At 20.5% G+C, this 17,166-nt stretch overlaps 1 protein-coding gene across 1 annotated transcript; it reads right to left on the bottom strand.

The window, feature by feature from the left end:
• Positions 1 to 119: 119 nt before the first annotated feature.
• Positions 120 to 10,277, bottom strand: LOC122512436. The gene is made up of 7 exons (XM_043628253.1): positions 10,107 to 10,277; positions 5,126 to 5,315; positions 3,853 to 4,055; positions 2,975 to 3,070; positions 2,299 to 2,398; positions 513 to 754; positions 120 to 431 (listed from the first exon to the last, which is right to left on the bottom strand). Exons 1-7 carry the CDS (start codon positions 10,221 to 10,223, stop codon positions 375 to 377), a joined length of 1,005 nt encoding a protein of 334 aa, XP_043484188.1. The 5' UTR covers positions 10,224 to 10,277; the 3' UTR covers positions 120 to 374.
• Positions 10,278 to 17,166: the final 6,889 nt, after the last annotated feature.

Genomic DNA, 17,166 nt, shown 5'->3' on the forward strand with positions numbered 1-17,166 from the left:
TAAAATAATAAAATAAATAAAAAGTCATTTAAGAATAAAATAAGAAAGAAATTCCAGTTTACACAGAAGTTAGAAAAAAATTTTCTGACATCATTTAAGATGAATAACAAATCGATCGGTTCATTCTTTGAGTACTTAATTTATTTATAAGAAAACAAGACGACAATGTGGAAATATTTTTTTTTTTCTTTTCAACCTTGCTAGTGTGACTGAGTATTTTACATGCGGAGGTGTAAACGGAATACAAAATATGTAATTCAAATGTACAAAAAAAAAACGTGCAACTACTTTTAAATAAAGTTCACTGTGTTTTTAAAAAAAAAAACCGTTTTTTGTCTCGAAAATTTCCAACTGGATTTTCATTTATTCGGCATTCAACCGATTTTATTTTTCAGCAATTGGTTCACGGCATTTAGTGTTGAGATCGGTATCTGAAAAAAATTTTATATTGTTATTAATAATTTAATTAATTAATTATAACTATGAATTTATTTATTTTAATATTGACTTACATTGAAAATGTCATCAAATAAGGTACTGGATTTTTGACCATCGTAATTATTATTGTTGTGCGAATAAGACACCTCGGGACCTGCACGAGCAAAAATTCCAGGTGAACTTGGAGCCACAATGGGTTCTCCTTCGGGTAACAAAACAGTATTATAAAGAACATTTTTTCTCGCACCTGCTCTTAATCGTTTTCTGTACCAACGGGCCGGATAAATCCCACGATTACGTGACTCCAGATTTGTGTCTAGATTTGCAAAAAGAAAATAAATAAATAAACAAAAACAAATTGAATGACAAAAAAATTATTATTAATTGAAAAATTATTTTGAATATTTATAAAGGATAATAATTAAATAATTTTGAAACAATGCAAGAAAAATAGAGGAATAATAAAATTTAATTAAATAAATTTACTGAATAAATTCTTTAAACAAATTAACTAAAGAAATTAATGAAATAATTTAACTAAATAACTAAATAAATTAAATAAGTGAATTAAAAAAATTAACTAAATTTACTGCTATCTAAGTAAATAAATAATCGAAATAAACAAATAAATGAACAATATTTTAGTAATAAGTTAATAAAATGACTAAATAACTAACTTAATTAATTAACTAATTAATTAATTAATTAAATGAACTAAATAAGTAAACAAAATAAATTAATAAATTGACTGAATAATTAACTAAATAAATTAATAAACTAGTAAACAAATAAATGAACTAAATAGATGAACTAAAAAAAATTAACTGAAGAAATTAATTAAAAAATTCAACTAAAATAATAAATAAAATAACTAAATAAACGAAATAAATTAATAAATTGACAGAATAACTGAACTAAATGAATTAAGGAACTAATAAACAAATAAATAAACTGAATAGATAAACTAAAAAAATTAACTAAAGGAATTAAGTAAAAAATTCGACGAAAAAAATAAACAAAATAAATTAATAAATTGACTGAATAAATAAATCAACTAAATAAACGAATAAAAAAAATAATAAGATAAACTAAAAAAATTAACTAATTAAATAAATAAAAAAACTAAATAAATAAACGAAATAAATTAATAAATTCACTGAATAATTAACTAAATAAGTAAAGAAACAAACAAATAAATGAACTGAATAAATAAATTAAGAAAATTAATTAAATAATTTAACTGAATAACTAACTAAATAAATTAATAAACTAATAAACAAATAAAGGAACTATAAATAGATGAACTAAAAAAAATTAACTCAAGAAATTAATTGAAAAATTCAACTAAAATAATATATAAAATAACTAAATAAACGAAATAAATGAACAATATTTTATTAATAAATTAATAAAATGACTAAATAACTAACTTAATTAATTAATTAATTAATTAATTAATTAATTAAATAAATGAATTAAATAAATAAACTAAAAAAATTTACTAAAAAAAGTAATTGAAGAAAGTAACTAAACAAATTAACCAAATAATTCAACTAAATAAGTAAAATAACTAAATAAATTAATAAATTGACTGAAATAAATCAACTAAATAAACAAATAAATGAAAAACATAAATAAGCAAAAAAATTATCTATTTAAATCAACTAAGTAATTCAACTGAATAACTAATTAAATAAATAAAGTAACTAAATAAATAAACAAAGTAAAATTAATAAATTACTAAATTAATTATTGGATTGTACAAATTTTTTTGTCAAATAGAAAAGGAAATTAATTTTCTATAATTAATAATAATTAATTATTAATTTTTTATAATTAATTTAATTTAAATTAATTTACCTAGTGCGTCGATAGATGAACCTTCAGCCGGTTCTGATTTATCCAAAGTTTTTATCTTGAGAACTGATATTCCAATTCCCGTATCTTTGTCATCATTATCCTGCAAAAAAATAATTTTTGCAATTAATATTAAAAAGTAAAATATTCCATGAAAAATAGAATAAATTAAAAACAAAAACAAAAAAAAAAGATATAAATGACTATATGAATCAGAAATATAATTTTAAATTCAAAAACCCATTTGTTAAAAATACATCAAGATATATCGGTCAAAACAATAATTTATAAAATACAATAAATTTTATTTTTAAATAAAAATCACTATAATCAGTAATTTTTCCAGTAGAAAAAAATTCATTACAATTGGTAAATTTTAAATAGAAAAAAATTCATTATTAGTAAATTTTCAATAGCAAAAAAAAATTAATTATGATTAGTAACCTTTTATAGTAGGAAAAAATTAATTTACGTTCTTTTCAGAGTCATTTGAAGGTAATAATAATTAATGCTAAAGTTTAAAATATCTTCGATAAAAAAGAGAAGAAGATTAATTTTTCTTTCTTGCTACCAAAAAAAAAAATTTGATTTATCACTTTTTCTTAATTTAAAAACATTGTATTATTGGCAAAACGTAAAAAGAAAAAAAAATGCGAGAAAAATTAACAAAGAATATTGCCTTTTCTTTCTGCAGTGACGTCACTGTCGTTGCAGATGAAGTTGCAGATACGCCTGAATCATCATTGGCAGTGATCTCCTTAGACGATGATGCTACCTGATTTATTTAAATAATCCTTTTTTTACTTACTTATGCTTAATCGAGTTTTTTTTCTGTAATTAAATCACATGAGTATTCGTTTCACGAGTAATTTTTTTCTTTTCTAAAAATATATTTTCTGTTTTCTCAATTTAGTGGTAAATTAAATTGTCATTAAGTTATAGATAATTATTAAATTAATTATTATTATTATTATTATTATTATTATTATTATTATATGGTATAGAATAAAAATACGTCTAAAGCCTTGGAAGCACGAACTGTGCGTGAGGAATAAATAAATAATATTATAGTGAAAAATGACATAAAATAATAATTATAATTTATTTAATTAAATTAAATCATTTGAGTTGAATAAAATAAATTATTTGGAAAACGAGAGAAAAATTATTTAGTAAAAAAATTATTTGGCAAAAAATAAAATTAATTATTTAGTAAAACGTAAAGTAAATTGTTTAATAGAAAAATTATTTAACAAAAAAAAGTGTTCAGTAAAAAAAATTATTTGACAAAAAATAAAATAAATTATTTCGTAAAAAATAAATTAAATTATTTAGTAAAAGAAAATTGGTTAATTGTTTCAAAAAAATTAACTAAAATAATAATTTAGTATAAAATTAATTGTTTAACGCATAAAAATGAAATCAAATTAAAAATTTCAATTGGCGAGAATTTCAGTCAATTTTTAATTATAAATTTTTTTTTTCTAATTTTCGAATTCATAAATAATTATTAGTAAAAGTTTATTTTCTCAAATTCAATTTATAGAAAAAACTCACCTCCTTATTTTTCAACGCTCGTGGAATAACTTGAATATTTTTTCGTTCGTTTTCATTTTTTTCACCTTTTTTCCACGTTGAGTCGGCAAACACTACACCATCGCGGTACAATTTTTTCGACGATCCATCGAGAATTCCTCCGAGTCCGGCTTTTGCCTCTGGACCATCTTTGCCCAAACCAGCTCGAGCATGTAGACCACCACCTGAAAAAAAAACAATTAGAAAAATTGTCCTTTTTTTCTTTTATCAAAAATACAAATTTTTATTTTGCAATTTTTTATTTTTTCCTCAAATTTTCCCTATTTTAGAATTATTTCTTTTCAAAATTTGTTTTTTTCAAAATTAATTTTTCGAAAAGTATTCGAAGGATGTAAAAATCCAAAAAAGATGGAAGGAAATCAAAAATAATTCGTACCTGGGAAATTTAATGAAATAATAATTTAATATTTTTATTTTATTCTTCAATAAATAAATAAATGGTGATGGTCATAGTCGTTAAGGCACGTGAATTAGTGAGTGGAACTTAGGGTCAGTGGTTCGATTCCCAACGTCAAAGAAATCAAAAATAAATAATTAAATAAATGAATTATTGAACAAAATCAAGAAATATTTAATAATTATACAATTAAATAATAATAATAATAATTTTTATAATTATACAATAAAATTTATAAAATTTATAAAAATTATAAATAAAAATAAATAATTAAATAAATAGTGAAAAATAAATAATAAATAAATTCTAACTAAATAGTCTTTTCTAAATCCGTCTGACCAAAAACGGAATTCTCCACTTACGCTCCACACTATATCATTTTCCATCTTCTCCTGTCAATGTAATTATTTCCTAATAAAGAAAAAATAAAATTTATAGGGTCACGTAAACATAAACATTAATTAGTTCATAAATAACAATTTTCAGTGATTGCAAAATTTTCTCTAATTTAAAATAAGCAATAATACAAAGAAACAAAAGAATTGACAAATAACGGGAGGTCACTTCCCATAAATCACATAATTTTTTTTTTTTTTCATTAATTTCTTCTACGCGCGATTATAGAAATTATTGTATATCCTCCTAATGATCAAATGCGACATTAAAAAAAAACAAGAAACGCAGTTTTAATAATTTTCTTTTCAGCTCGTTTTTCAACACGATTAAAATATATGACTTTCACTCATCACGGAAAAGTCAAAGATAAATTATGATTTATATTATATCGATATTATAAATTATGATGAGAAATTTTTTTTCTCGAATTGTAATTTATACCAGCGCTTCCGTTGTCACCGAGAAGTCCACCTAATCCAGCGGAAGCGTGTGAACCTTCAGGAGTTCCGGCGCTTACATGAAGACCACCTCCGGCTCTTCCACCACCTAATAGTCCACCGAGTCCAGCTTCCGCGTGATAACCACCGAAATTTAATCTCACAGCTCCATTTTTAAATTCCAAAAATGGTGGCTAAAAAAAAAAATTTGTCAAAAAGGAAAAAGACTGTTAATTACATTTTTTATACAATTTTTAATAAATTAAACATAATTTTCCATAATTAATATTATTTTTTGTTATTGTTATTATTATTCTTATTAGAATTATTATCAAGAAAATTTAGTGATGATAATTAATAGTAAAAATATATTATTCTATTCTATATGTCAATTACAAATTTTAATTGAAATAGAAATTGAAACTTTGTAAATTTTTAGAAAATAAAGGAAAAAATTTTACTCAAAAAAATGATCTGTTACATTTATTTACGAATTTCTTTAATTGTAAAAAATTATTCGAAAAAATCAATAACTTTTTTTTTAAATATATATTTAAATATTATTTTTCGTAGGAATTTAAATTTTTCAAAACATTCAAATTCAAATATTTTTAAATTTAATAAATTAGAAGAATATTTTTATAAAACATGAAGATAGCGATTGCTCCGAGTCGAAGACTCGGAGTGATCGATTTCTTCATGTTTTATAATAATTAAAAAGTGACCGAGTGATAAAATCATTGTTTTATATTATAAGAATATTATTACAGTAACTTTTTCAAAAATTATTTTCATCATTTCAAATCAATTACTATTTTCTACAATTTTTCATTATTTTTTATGAAAATAATTGAATTTCTTAAAAAAAAATTTATTACTTATAAAAATAATTGAATTATTGCGAAGGAATTTATAAAAAATTTGTAAATAATTGAATTTCTGAGAAATTTTTATTATTTATGAAAATAATTAAATGTTTGCGTACTATTTTTGGAAATTTGAAATTGATTTGAAAATAAATTAACTTTGGGGAAGAATTTTGTTATTTATAAAGATAATAATTGGGATTTTGACGAGAATTTTTTTTTAAATTTGAAAGATAATCTTCAATCTTTAAAAGATAATCTTCCAACAATCAAAAAAAAATTTTTTTTATTAATATTATAATACAAGGAAAAAATTGTTTAAAATATAAATAATTATACAATAATAATAATTATTATTATTATTGTATTTTGATAATAATTATTATTAATAATAATTATTGATTACAGAACAAAAAATTGAATCCAAAAAATCGAAACCAAAAAAACCAAAAGAAAAAATCAAAAGTACAAAAAATCCAAAATAAAAATGTTCAAAGTCAAAAAATCCAAAATAAATAAAAACGTCCAAAATAATTTTGATAAAATTCTTTATAAAAATTTAATTTTTTTAAACACAATTCCAATTAACTTACTTGATTAATTTAATTTTCAGAAATTTAAAATCAAGGCAACCATTAAAATTTTTATATCTAAATTTTTTCATTGGATTTTTATTTTCTTTGTACTTTTTGAACAGGACAAAAAATCCAAAAATTAGTCTCCAAAGTAAAACTATTTTTTTTTACTTTTTTGGATTTCGTTTACCTTGGATTTTTTGGTTTGGACTTTTTGTTTTGAACTTTTTGTCCTGATATCAAAAATATTCTAATTTATTTATATTTTTATTATTATAAATTTGTTTTTATTATTTTTACAACTCCTATGAGCAATAAAGCTTCAGGAATGTGAATAATTAATATTAAAAAAAAAAAATTTTATCAATTTACTACTTTTAAAACTGTAATATTTATTTTACATTCATAGTTTGCTAACAATAATAATTGATTATTATTTTAAGTGTCAATTAAAAAAATTTTACACCGTCATTATTATAACAATATAGCTTTTGTTGATAATTCTCTTCTTAAATTTTTGATTTATCATGTATTTTGTTATTACAATGTAATAATAGCAAATTAAATTTTTGTCTGCGGTATAATGATATTTTTCAGAAATTAAATTAAAATCCTTGAATCGACACTTGAATTCTAGAAACCAGTTTATTTTTGCATAATTTCATGATAAAATTTATTTCTAAAATGTCAATTTTATTTTTACCTTATAGGATAAAATTAAAAAAAAAAATCAATAAGACTAAAAATTCATGAAAAAGTGACGACAGTGGCTTGAAGATCAGATTTTACAACTTTTGTTAATTAATAATTTATTAATAACTATTTAATAATTAATTAGAGGCTAAATAATAATTAATTAAGAATTAAGGAATAACAAATTAATAATTAATTCATAACTAATTAATGAATAACAAATAAGTAATGAATTCAAAGCTAATTAATGAATTACAAATAAATAATTGATTCATAACTAATTATTGAATAAGTAATTAATAATATTTCTCCAATTTAATCAACAGTGAACGAAAAATTGCAGATAATTAATTTCCAATTAATTAAAAATAAAAACTAATTAATAATTTACAATTTCAATTAACAGTGAATAAAAAATTGCTGATAATTAATTAATAATAATTACTAATTACTGGTAAGTATAGGCATAGATTGAAAATTAGTTGTGAAAATCCATTGTCGTGTGAATAATGTCTCATGAATTTGTCTGTAAAGAAATGTAATCACCTACTTAGCCAAATATTACATATTCCAAGGAGATAAGGTCACGCATAGTCAGACACAAATAGAGTGCATTATATTCTATTATATATACAAAACATTTTGCACGCTTTTGTCTTTTCTTTTTTTAGAGAAAAAAAATAAAAATAGAATTAAAATTTTAAAATCTTAGTTTTTTTAAAAAAAGAAGTACAACTACGTGACAATGTACAAATGAATAATAATTACCAATGAACAATGTCATATTATCATTTCACTTTTGAAATAAATTACAATATTTACTCATTTCAGTTTCTTAACGACCAACGACCCTAAAAAGAAAGCATTGAGAAAATTATAATTTATTAATAATTCCCTAGTATTTTCAAAAAAAAAATTATTTTTTTTTCCACACACAGAGAAAATATATTTACGTATCTTTTTCATTTATTATATTTTTTGCAGTTTGGATTTATTTATGTATTTAACCACATGAACAATTTTTATTTTCTGTATCGAGAAATATAATTTATTTAAATAAGAATTCAATAAGCTAAATTACATTAGTTAATTAATAGAATTGTTTCTATTAATTTTCTTTCTATTTAATATTTATTTTTGTTAATATTAATATTTAATTAGTAATTAATAATAATTAATAATAATTAATAATAATTAATAATAATTAATAATAATTAATAATAATTAATAATAATTAATTAATTAATTAATATTAATATTATTAATTAATTAATAAAAAATAAAATAAAATAAAATAATAAAACTTTTTTTAAAAAGTGCAAAAAATAAAAAAGCACCAAAGGTGTGACAAAAATGCCAAAAAAAAAAAAAATAAAAAATACAAATTGGTGTTAAATAAAAAAAAACATTAAAACAATTGAACGTGAAAGTATTATTTGAAAAGTCAATATATAGATATACACATATATGTGCGAGGCACACACTTCCGTAAGACCTTTCTCTCTTACGTTTTCACGTCAATATACGTCATATTACAGCAATCCTGACTAATTACGTGGTTTCCCTTTCCTCTCTTCTCGAGAGACTCCAATAATCTCTTGAATTTTTCAATCATAAAAAAAAAAAATAAAAAAATTAATAAAACCAAAAAAAAATCCCTTCAATGCAATCCTATCTATAAACAGTGCAAAAGATGTCTGTTCAGCAATATACCAGGAATATTGCACAATTTTTCATTTTTTCTTTTCAATCTTTTTTTTTTTCCTTTTTATAGAGCAAAATGCTCACCAAATCTTGTGCAACAATGTTGCAGAAATGATCCAGAATTCAATCAATTTTCATTTCAAGGATTTACTTTCTATATTCTCATCGTACATCAATTTAACTTCATGTGTGCAATTAAAGCTTTCAATTTTTGTTTTTCTTCTCACTATATACAATAAAATATGTGCAATTCGTTAAAGATTACAAAAATTTATTGTCATCATCCTGAGCTTGGTTTCTGTTGGAGGAAAAAAGAATTTATACGTAAAAAAATACAAAGTGTAATTTTTTTTATTCTACTTAAAATTATAATAATAACAATAAATTATAATTATAATAATAATAATAATTAGAATAACTAGCTTGAATTTTGTTGGGAAAAAAATACTTTATGCCTGAAAAAATACGCAAAATATAATTTTAGCTAATTTTTTTTATTAGAATTATAATAATAACAAAAATAATAATAAAAAAAATAACAAAAATAAAAATAACAAAAATAATAATAACAAAAATAAAAATAACAAAAATAAAAATAACAAAAATAATAATAACAAAAATAGCAATAATAATAACGATAATAATAATAACAATAGCAACAATAATAACGATAATAATAACATTAATAACAATAACAATAACAACAGCAACAGTAATAATAACGATAATAATATAAATAACAATAACAACAGCAAGAATAATAATAATAACAAAAATAATAATAAGAAAAATAACAATAACAATAGCAACAGCAACAATAATAATAAAAATAGAAATAATAACAATAATTATTTTTACAAATATAATATTAACTATAACAATTACTATAATAATTATTATCGTTATAAAAATTAAAATAATAATTACAATAATTTATAGTTTTTTTACGATTAACTTTTAACTTTTAATTCCAAAAAGTAAATTTAAAGAAAGCAATGCTGCAAAACAGTTGTGAAACATAAATGAAATAGAAAAAAAACACGTTTGTTGTAAAAAATGTTTCTTCATTTTTCATTTACACACTGCGAATGCGTGTTGGATTGTTAGACATTTAAAAAATTAATGAAGAAGAAAATTTTCCACTCACACCACCTGAGGATTCTTGGGACGTTTTGTCAGCGTTTATAATTTTTTGCGGAAAACCTGATGAAAGGGTTAAAACCGCAACTAACAGAACAAGCGTCACTTGCACCTCACTCGACATTCTCGCGATTACTAACAACAGGTAGCCATTAGTATCGCGTCGAGCTCGATGTCGGGGAATTTCTAAAAAGACCTCTCACGGACAATTTGTTTCCCGTGCAGAAAAGAAGAAAAAAAAATAAGAAATAAAAAGAGACTGAGAGAGAAGGGAAGTCTCAAACATCTTTGTCATTTGCTTGTGTTAAATATCAAACTCCAACCACACAAAAATGCTTTTGTGTTTCGTAAAATATGCGTAAGCGCGCCGATTACGAGGCAAGAGGGAAATAATAAAATTTTAAAAGTGGAGAAAAAAAAATTGTTTTCCTTCGATACATTCACTTGAATCAAGGTTTTTGATTTTGCGATTATTGAACTTTGATCGTCAAATATTAGAATTAAAAAATATTTGTTTAAAAAATTTAAAAATATATATTTTTTTTTTGAGAATTCAAATATAATGTAAATATAATCCAAATTTTTGAAAATGAAAATAATTTTTCAATTAGAATATTTAGGAAAATCGTAATTTTTCTAAGGAAATCAAATTGAGACAGAAAACGAATCAAAATGTTGCTTCGCAACACTTTTGATTCATTTCTTGTCTCAATTTAATATCCTTAGAAAAACTGTGATCTAAATATTAATATTTCAATTAATATTCAATTAATATTCAATTATTTTCAATTATATTTTTCAATTTGGATATTTAGACAAATCTGGAAAATATTAATATTAATACTTCAAATATTCAATTAAATTTATATTTTTTAATTAATATTCAAATCATATTTTTCAATTTCGAATACTTATGAATATTAATATTGTGATCTAAATTTTTGAAATTAAAAAAAAGTAATATAATCTTTTTTTTTACTATTTCTCTAAAGCAAAAAAAAATTCTCCAAATACCTACAAAAGATTTGAAAAAAAATTCCTCTTGACGAACTATTTTTTTATTTCTTTATTATTCACAAACCAAAAAAAAAGTCTCCAAATACAAAAGATTTGAAAGTATAAATAAAAATATTAAAATATTTCCTCTGTCGAGAAGCGAAAAATGAACGAATTAATCAATTTATCAACAAAATTATTGTGAAACTAAAAATAATACAACAGTTGTTGCAAATAAAAAAATTTCAATTAGAGAAGAGAATTTTTTAATAGAGAAATTTTTTTTTAATTACGAAACAATTATATTATTGATTAAAAAAAGTTTTTTCTCTTATTTATAATTAAAACTAGCGTTTAAAATTATATCCAAACGAGTAAAAATTTAAATAAAAAATATAAAATTACAAGTAAAAAGTTAAATTAAATTAAAATCGACAAAATTAATTTAAAAAATTAATTAATTAATTTTCTGTTATTTATTTACAACTAGCGTCTAAAATTATGTCCAAAAAAGTAAAAATTTTAATAAAAAATATAAAATTACAACTAGAAAGTTAAATTAAATTAAAATCGAGAAAATTAATTAGTGTACCCATCGCTAATGACCCTTATAGTCGATGCGACTCTTAAATTGCTAAATAAAAAAATATTTATAATCGACATTTTTTAAAAATATTTAATTCATAGTTTTAAATAAAATTGCAAAGATATTTCCCAATTTACATTTCCATTCATTACAAGAAAAAAACTAATTAACGACAATAATTTGTGATTTTGTATTTATTTCAAAGTTAATAATTTATTAAATACACAGATTTTCGAAGGATATCAAATTGAGACTGAAAACGAATCAGTAATTTTTATACATTTTTTGTCTGAATTTAATATTCTTAGAGAAACTGTATAATATTATTATTGATAATAATAATAATAATAATAATAATAATAATAATAATAATAATAATAATAATAATAATAATAATAATAATAATAATATCAAAAAATTATTATCTTATTAGATATAATATTATTTATATTTATTATTTATTAAAATTCTACTGCATTTTTTTATTTAATTAAATAAAAAAATGCAGTAGAATTTTTTTCACTAAAGATAAAATAATATCCTGGAAAAAAAAGGCAACATATTAATAACAATTTTTATTATTACCATTTTTTTCTCTTAAATTAATATCGCATCATTATTATTTATTTCTTTTGAAAGGTGTGCGTAAAATCAAAAAGACATTTCGCCAAGTACTTCTTAGAGAAAAAAAAAATCAAACACTTTGTAAAGAGAATGTTGTAATTGAAAATAAATTAACATTTAGGTCTCGTAATTAAAGGAAAAAGGGTGAAAAAAATTTAAATATAAGAGAGAATAAAAAAAAGGAAAATTTATAGATATATTTTACAACTTATTTTAACACTTTTATAATACATTCCTCGTTTTGCATTAATATAAATTTTTACAATATTTATGCAAACGATGTACTTAAAGTTCAACTTCTGAAACTCGCCAATATTGACATTACTTTGAGCATTACTTCACACTCTCTTTAATGTAGTACATTATTTATCTATTTCTATGCTTATTTTTTTTATTAAATTAAATTAAATTAAATTAATAAAATTCAATAAAAAATTTAAATATATATTTGCGACTAATTATATTATAACTTATAATAATTATACTAATATATTATTCCTATAATTGTTTATTATTATTATTATTATTATTATTATTATTATTATTATTATTATTATTATTATTATTATTATTATTATTATTATTATTATTATTATTATTATTTTTATTATTATTATTATTATTATTATATTTGTTTAGAAATTAATTCGTTCATTTATGTAACTATAAACTGGCAATGCCCTTTCTTAAGTGCTCTAATAATAATTATGACTATTAATTTTTTTTTTATTGTTAAATATTATCCCAGCTTTCATAATAATATTAATATTTCTACATTACATTCGTTTTCTCATAATTTTTATTTCTTATCATAATTTATATACATATTTGAACCGATTACATAATTATAATTTATATTACTTTAAATTCCCTTCATTTGATCGATTTGCAATTCTCATCAATTACAATTTCGATAAAAGATTATCTATATAAAAAAAAAATTTCTTTTAGGCAATGAAAGTGCGGACCGATTATAAAAGTTAAACAAAAGTTCATTGCGATTAATATCCATTTGTCTTACTTTCACAGGAAGAATTTTGGAATTTTAGATTCGGATAATAGATTATTACTTATATACTGGCCGCTCTGTACTTGAGAAAAAAAAATTTAAATTACATCCAAAGGTACCTCTGGCGCACTATTAAGATAAATCAGCAAAACGGTAGAAGAAAAAAAAATTAATATACACGAAATACTGCAAACAATAAATAATAATCAACTACCTGGGTGTGTTTATAAAACGTTCCGTAATCACGAAAAAAAAAATTTTTTATTTTTATATTAAATCATTTTCTCCCATTTTTCATTCTTATCGAAAATAATCGATATTTATTTCTTTCGATTCCTTTTTATTCTATTTTTATACTATTAATGATTTTATTTAGGCTAATAATTTAATTTTAATTTTTAAATAATAAATGAACTAATAAATGGACAAATAAATGAACAAATAGATGAACAAATAAATGAACAAATAAATGAACAAATAAATGAACAAATAAATAAACAAATAAATGAACAAATAAATAAACAAATAAATAAACAAATAAATAAACAAAAAAATAAACCAATAAATAAATCAACAAACAAATAAATAAACCAATAAATAAATAAACAAATAAATAAACAATTAAATAAATAAAAAAACCAAAAAATAAATAAACGAACCGATAAATAAACAAATAAATATTTTGTAATTAAAGGCCTCAATACAATTTTCTTTTATTACAAAATAATTATTCTTATTAAATTAAATAATTCTTATTGAATAATTTTTATTCAAAATAATTCCATTTAATTCTGTAAATAAATAAATTACAATTTATTAAAATTTAAATAAATAAAATTCAATAATAAAAAATAAGAAAGAAATTTCTTTTTTTTTAAATCTTTTATTGTGTAACACAAAAAAGATAGTGAATAATCAAAAACTAATTATAATGGCACTGATTAAAAAATTTAAATTTAAAATTATTTCTGCAAAATTAGATGTAAATATGAATTTACACAAGAAACACGTACGAGTTTTTTTAATTGCTTTTTTTTTCTCTCCTTTAAAATCACGTCTGTCATTCCTATTGACGCGCAGGAGATTCTTTATAAGTAAAGCGAGAAATTTTCATCTGACGTAACAAAATGATAGAAATGGAATGAGGAATTCGTTTTTCTGTAACGCATTAACAAAAATGGCAAATCAGGTCCTTTGAAATTCAATAATAAATTTTAATCAAGACGCAAGTTCATTGATCTGTGATTTATAAAGAAGAAGAAAAAATGTCGATTTATAGATTTTCTTTACAAAGAAGAAAAAAAAATTGTCAATTCATAAAGATTTTTCTTTTTAAAGAGGAAAAAAAAATCTCGACGTAGGTACTAAATTTTCTTTGAACGGAAATTTATTGTGACGCCCAGACACTCGGCATATATATTGTATATAGTTTCATCATAGTTAATAATTCCCCTCTTCTATTTAATGAAAATAAAAAACCAGATAATATCGTATAATTATTATGCATGTTGTTTTACGTTGAGGAAATAGTAATCTCTAAACAATAAATACCTTTTAACGCTTGAATAATTGTTATTTCTTTTCGATTATTTGCCACTAAATAACGTTCTGCATTATTGTTTTCAAAAAGATTTGTGTATTCAATTTTTCAATATCTTCCATTCATAGGGAAGATTTAATCAATGAACACAAAAGAATAAATAGTTTCGAGATAGTTTATTATCTTTCAATTTTTATCCCTTCAGTGCCTCGAGATTTATCACCAATTCATTGCGTTCTTTCGTATTAATTCCCCATTATTAACAATCACAATTTTATTTTTGCAAAAAAATTTTTTTTTTTTAATTATTTAATTTTTATATTTATTTTTTTTTAACAAATTAAAATTAATTTTTTTCTTTAAATATTTATTTATTAATAATTATTTATTAATTTTGTTTTGAAGAAAACAAATTAAAATTATTTTTTTCTTTAATTATTTATTTCTTATTAATTTATTACTATTATTAATTTTGTTTTTTAAAAAATAAATTAAAATTAAATAATTAAAGAAGAAAATCAATTTTAATTTGTTTTTAATATTTTTTTCTTTATTAATTATTGCTTCCAGTGCAATTCTCTTTTACAAAGAAACCTATTTTTGCAACTATTTGGTAATTAAAAAATTGATTCTTTAATTGATTTACTCTCCAAAATAATTAATTAATAATAATTTTATTTAATTTTTAATTTAATATTTCGTAAAAAACAAATTAAAATGAAATAATATAATCAGAATTAAATAATTATTATTCTTTATATTCAATTTTAATTTTGTTCTGTGTGAAGAATATTAAAATGAGAGAAAAAAATTACTTTTAACTTTTGTATTTAACACTTTTTTCTTTATTAAGTATCGCTTCTTGCGTAATTTTTTTTTTATAAAAGAAGACTAAAAAATTTCTATTTAATTGTAAAATTATTTTACAAACATGAGGAAACAGTTTTTCGGAAATAAATTAAATTTTTTTATTGACAAATAGTTGCAAAAAATAAGTTTTTAAAAGTAATTGTTCGGAAAAATAGTTCGAGGAAAAGTTAGGAAAGTTCTTTCAAGGAAAAATATTTCAAAGAACAATAATTAGAAAGGAATTTGGAAAATAATTATTTACTCTAATTGTAATAATTTGAGTAAAAAAATCCAAAGAGAAAATAATTGAGGAAACAATTCAGGGAAAATTTACAAAAAAAAAAAAAATTATACTCCACAGGTGGAATCAAAATTAGGGGAATAAAAAGAAAATTAAATAAGAAAAATAAATATCAAGAAAATAAAAATGTTTAAAAATGTTAAAAAGAGGGAAAAAATTGAGAAAAAAAATTTTGGAAAAAGTTTATAAAAAATGTTTAGAAAAATGTTTAAAATAAAAATAAGGAAGAAAAGTGAGAAATGATAAAAATAAAGAAGAAAAGGGAGAATAATGCTTAGAATAAAAATTAAGAAAAAAAGTGAGAAATGAGAAAAATTTTTGAAAAAAAATTAAGAAAATATGTTTAGTAAAATGTTTAGAATAAAAATGAGGAAGAAATAAAAGAAATGAGAAAAATTTGAAAATTTTTACGAAAAAGTATGAGACACTTCACTTGTGAAGTCCAACTTCGTACAAAATTACGTTTCATTAACGCATTTCCTTTTCGGTCTCACCTGCAATTAACGAATAATACAAAGTGTTTCTTATACAATATATATATATATATATGATTCATATACTCAAGAAAGGGAAAAAAAAGAGCAAGAAAAAAAGCCTCGAGAAAAACATGATTTCGTTTCTCACCTGGTTTTACACTAAATTAAATGAGAAAAAAACATAGAAAATCACACCATTGCACAAATCTCATTTATAATTAATTGTCTTAGTTTTATTCCTCTTATCTTTTTACAGAAGTCATTAAAATTAAATGTATTTTTTATATACTTTTTATGTACAAGGACAAGTTTCGTTGTCCATCAGATTTTGCAATTTACAATATAGGTATAAAAATATCTTCCTCACAGACAATAATAATACAAACAATTCACTCACGATATTCATTAATTAAATTAACAAGTTTTTTTTGTTCGTTTTGATTAAACAGTTTTTTTCATTTCATTTTTTTTCTATAGTTTCGTTCATTAAATTTTTTTCTCTATTATTTTGTTCATTCAATTTTTTTTTCTATAATTTTGTTCATTTATTTTTTTAACTCTAATTTTTTTCATTTTTTTTTTTTTGTTTCTATAATTTTGTTCGTTAAATTTTTTACGTTCTACAAATTTGTTCATTAAATTTTCTCTACAAGTTCATTGAATTTTTTTCTAATAAGTTCATTCAA

Source organism: Leptopilina heterotoma, unplaced genomic scaffold (assembly GCF_015476425.1).
Source record: "Leptopilina heterotoma isolate Lh14 unplaced genomic scaffold, ASM1547642v1 Lhet_99, whole genome shotgun sequence".
Taxonomy (NCBI): Eukaryota; Metazoa; Arthropoda; class Insecta; order Hymenoptera; family Figitidae; genus Leptopilina; species Leptopilina heterotoma.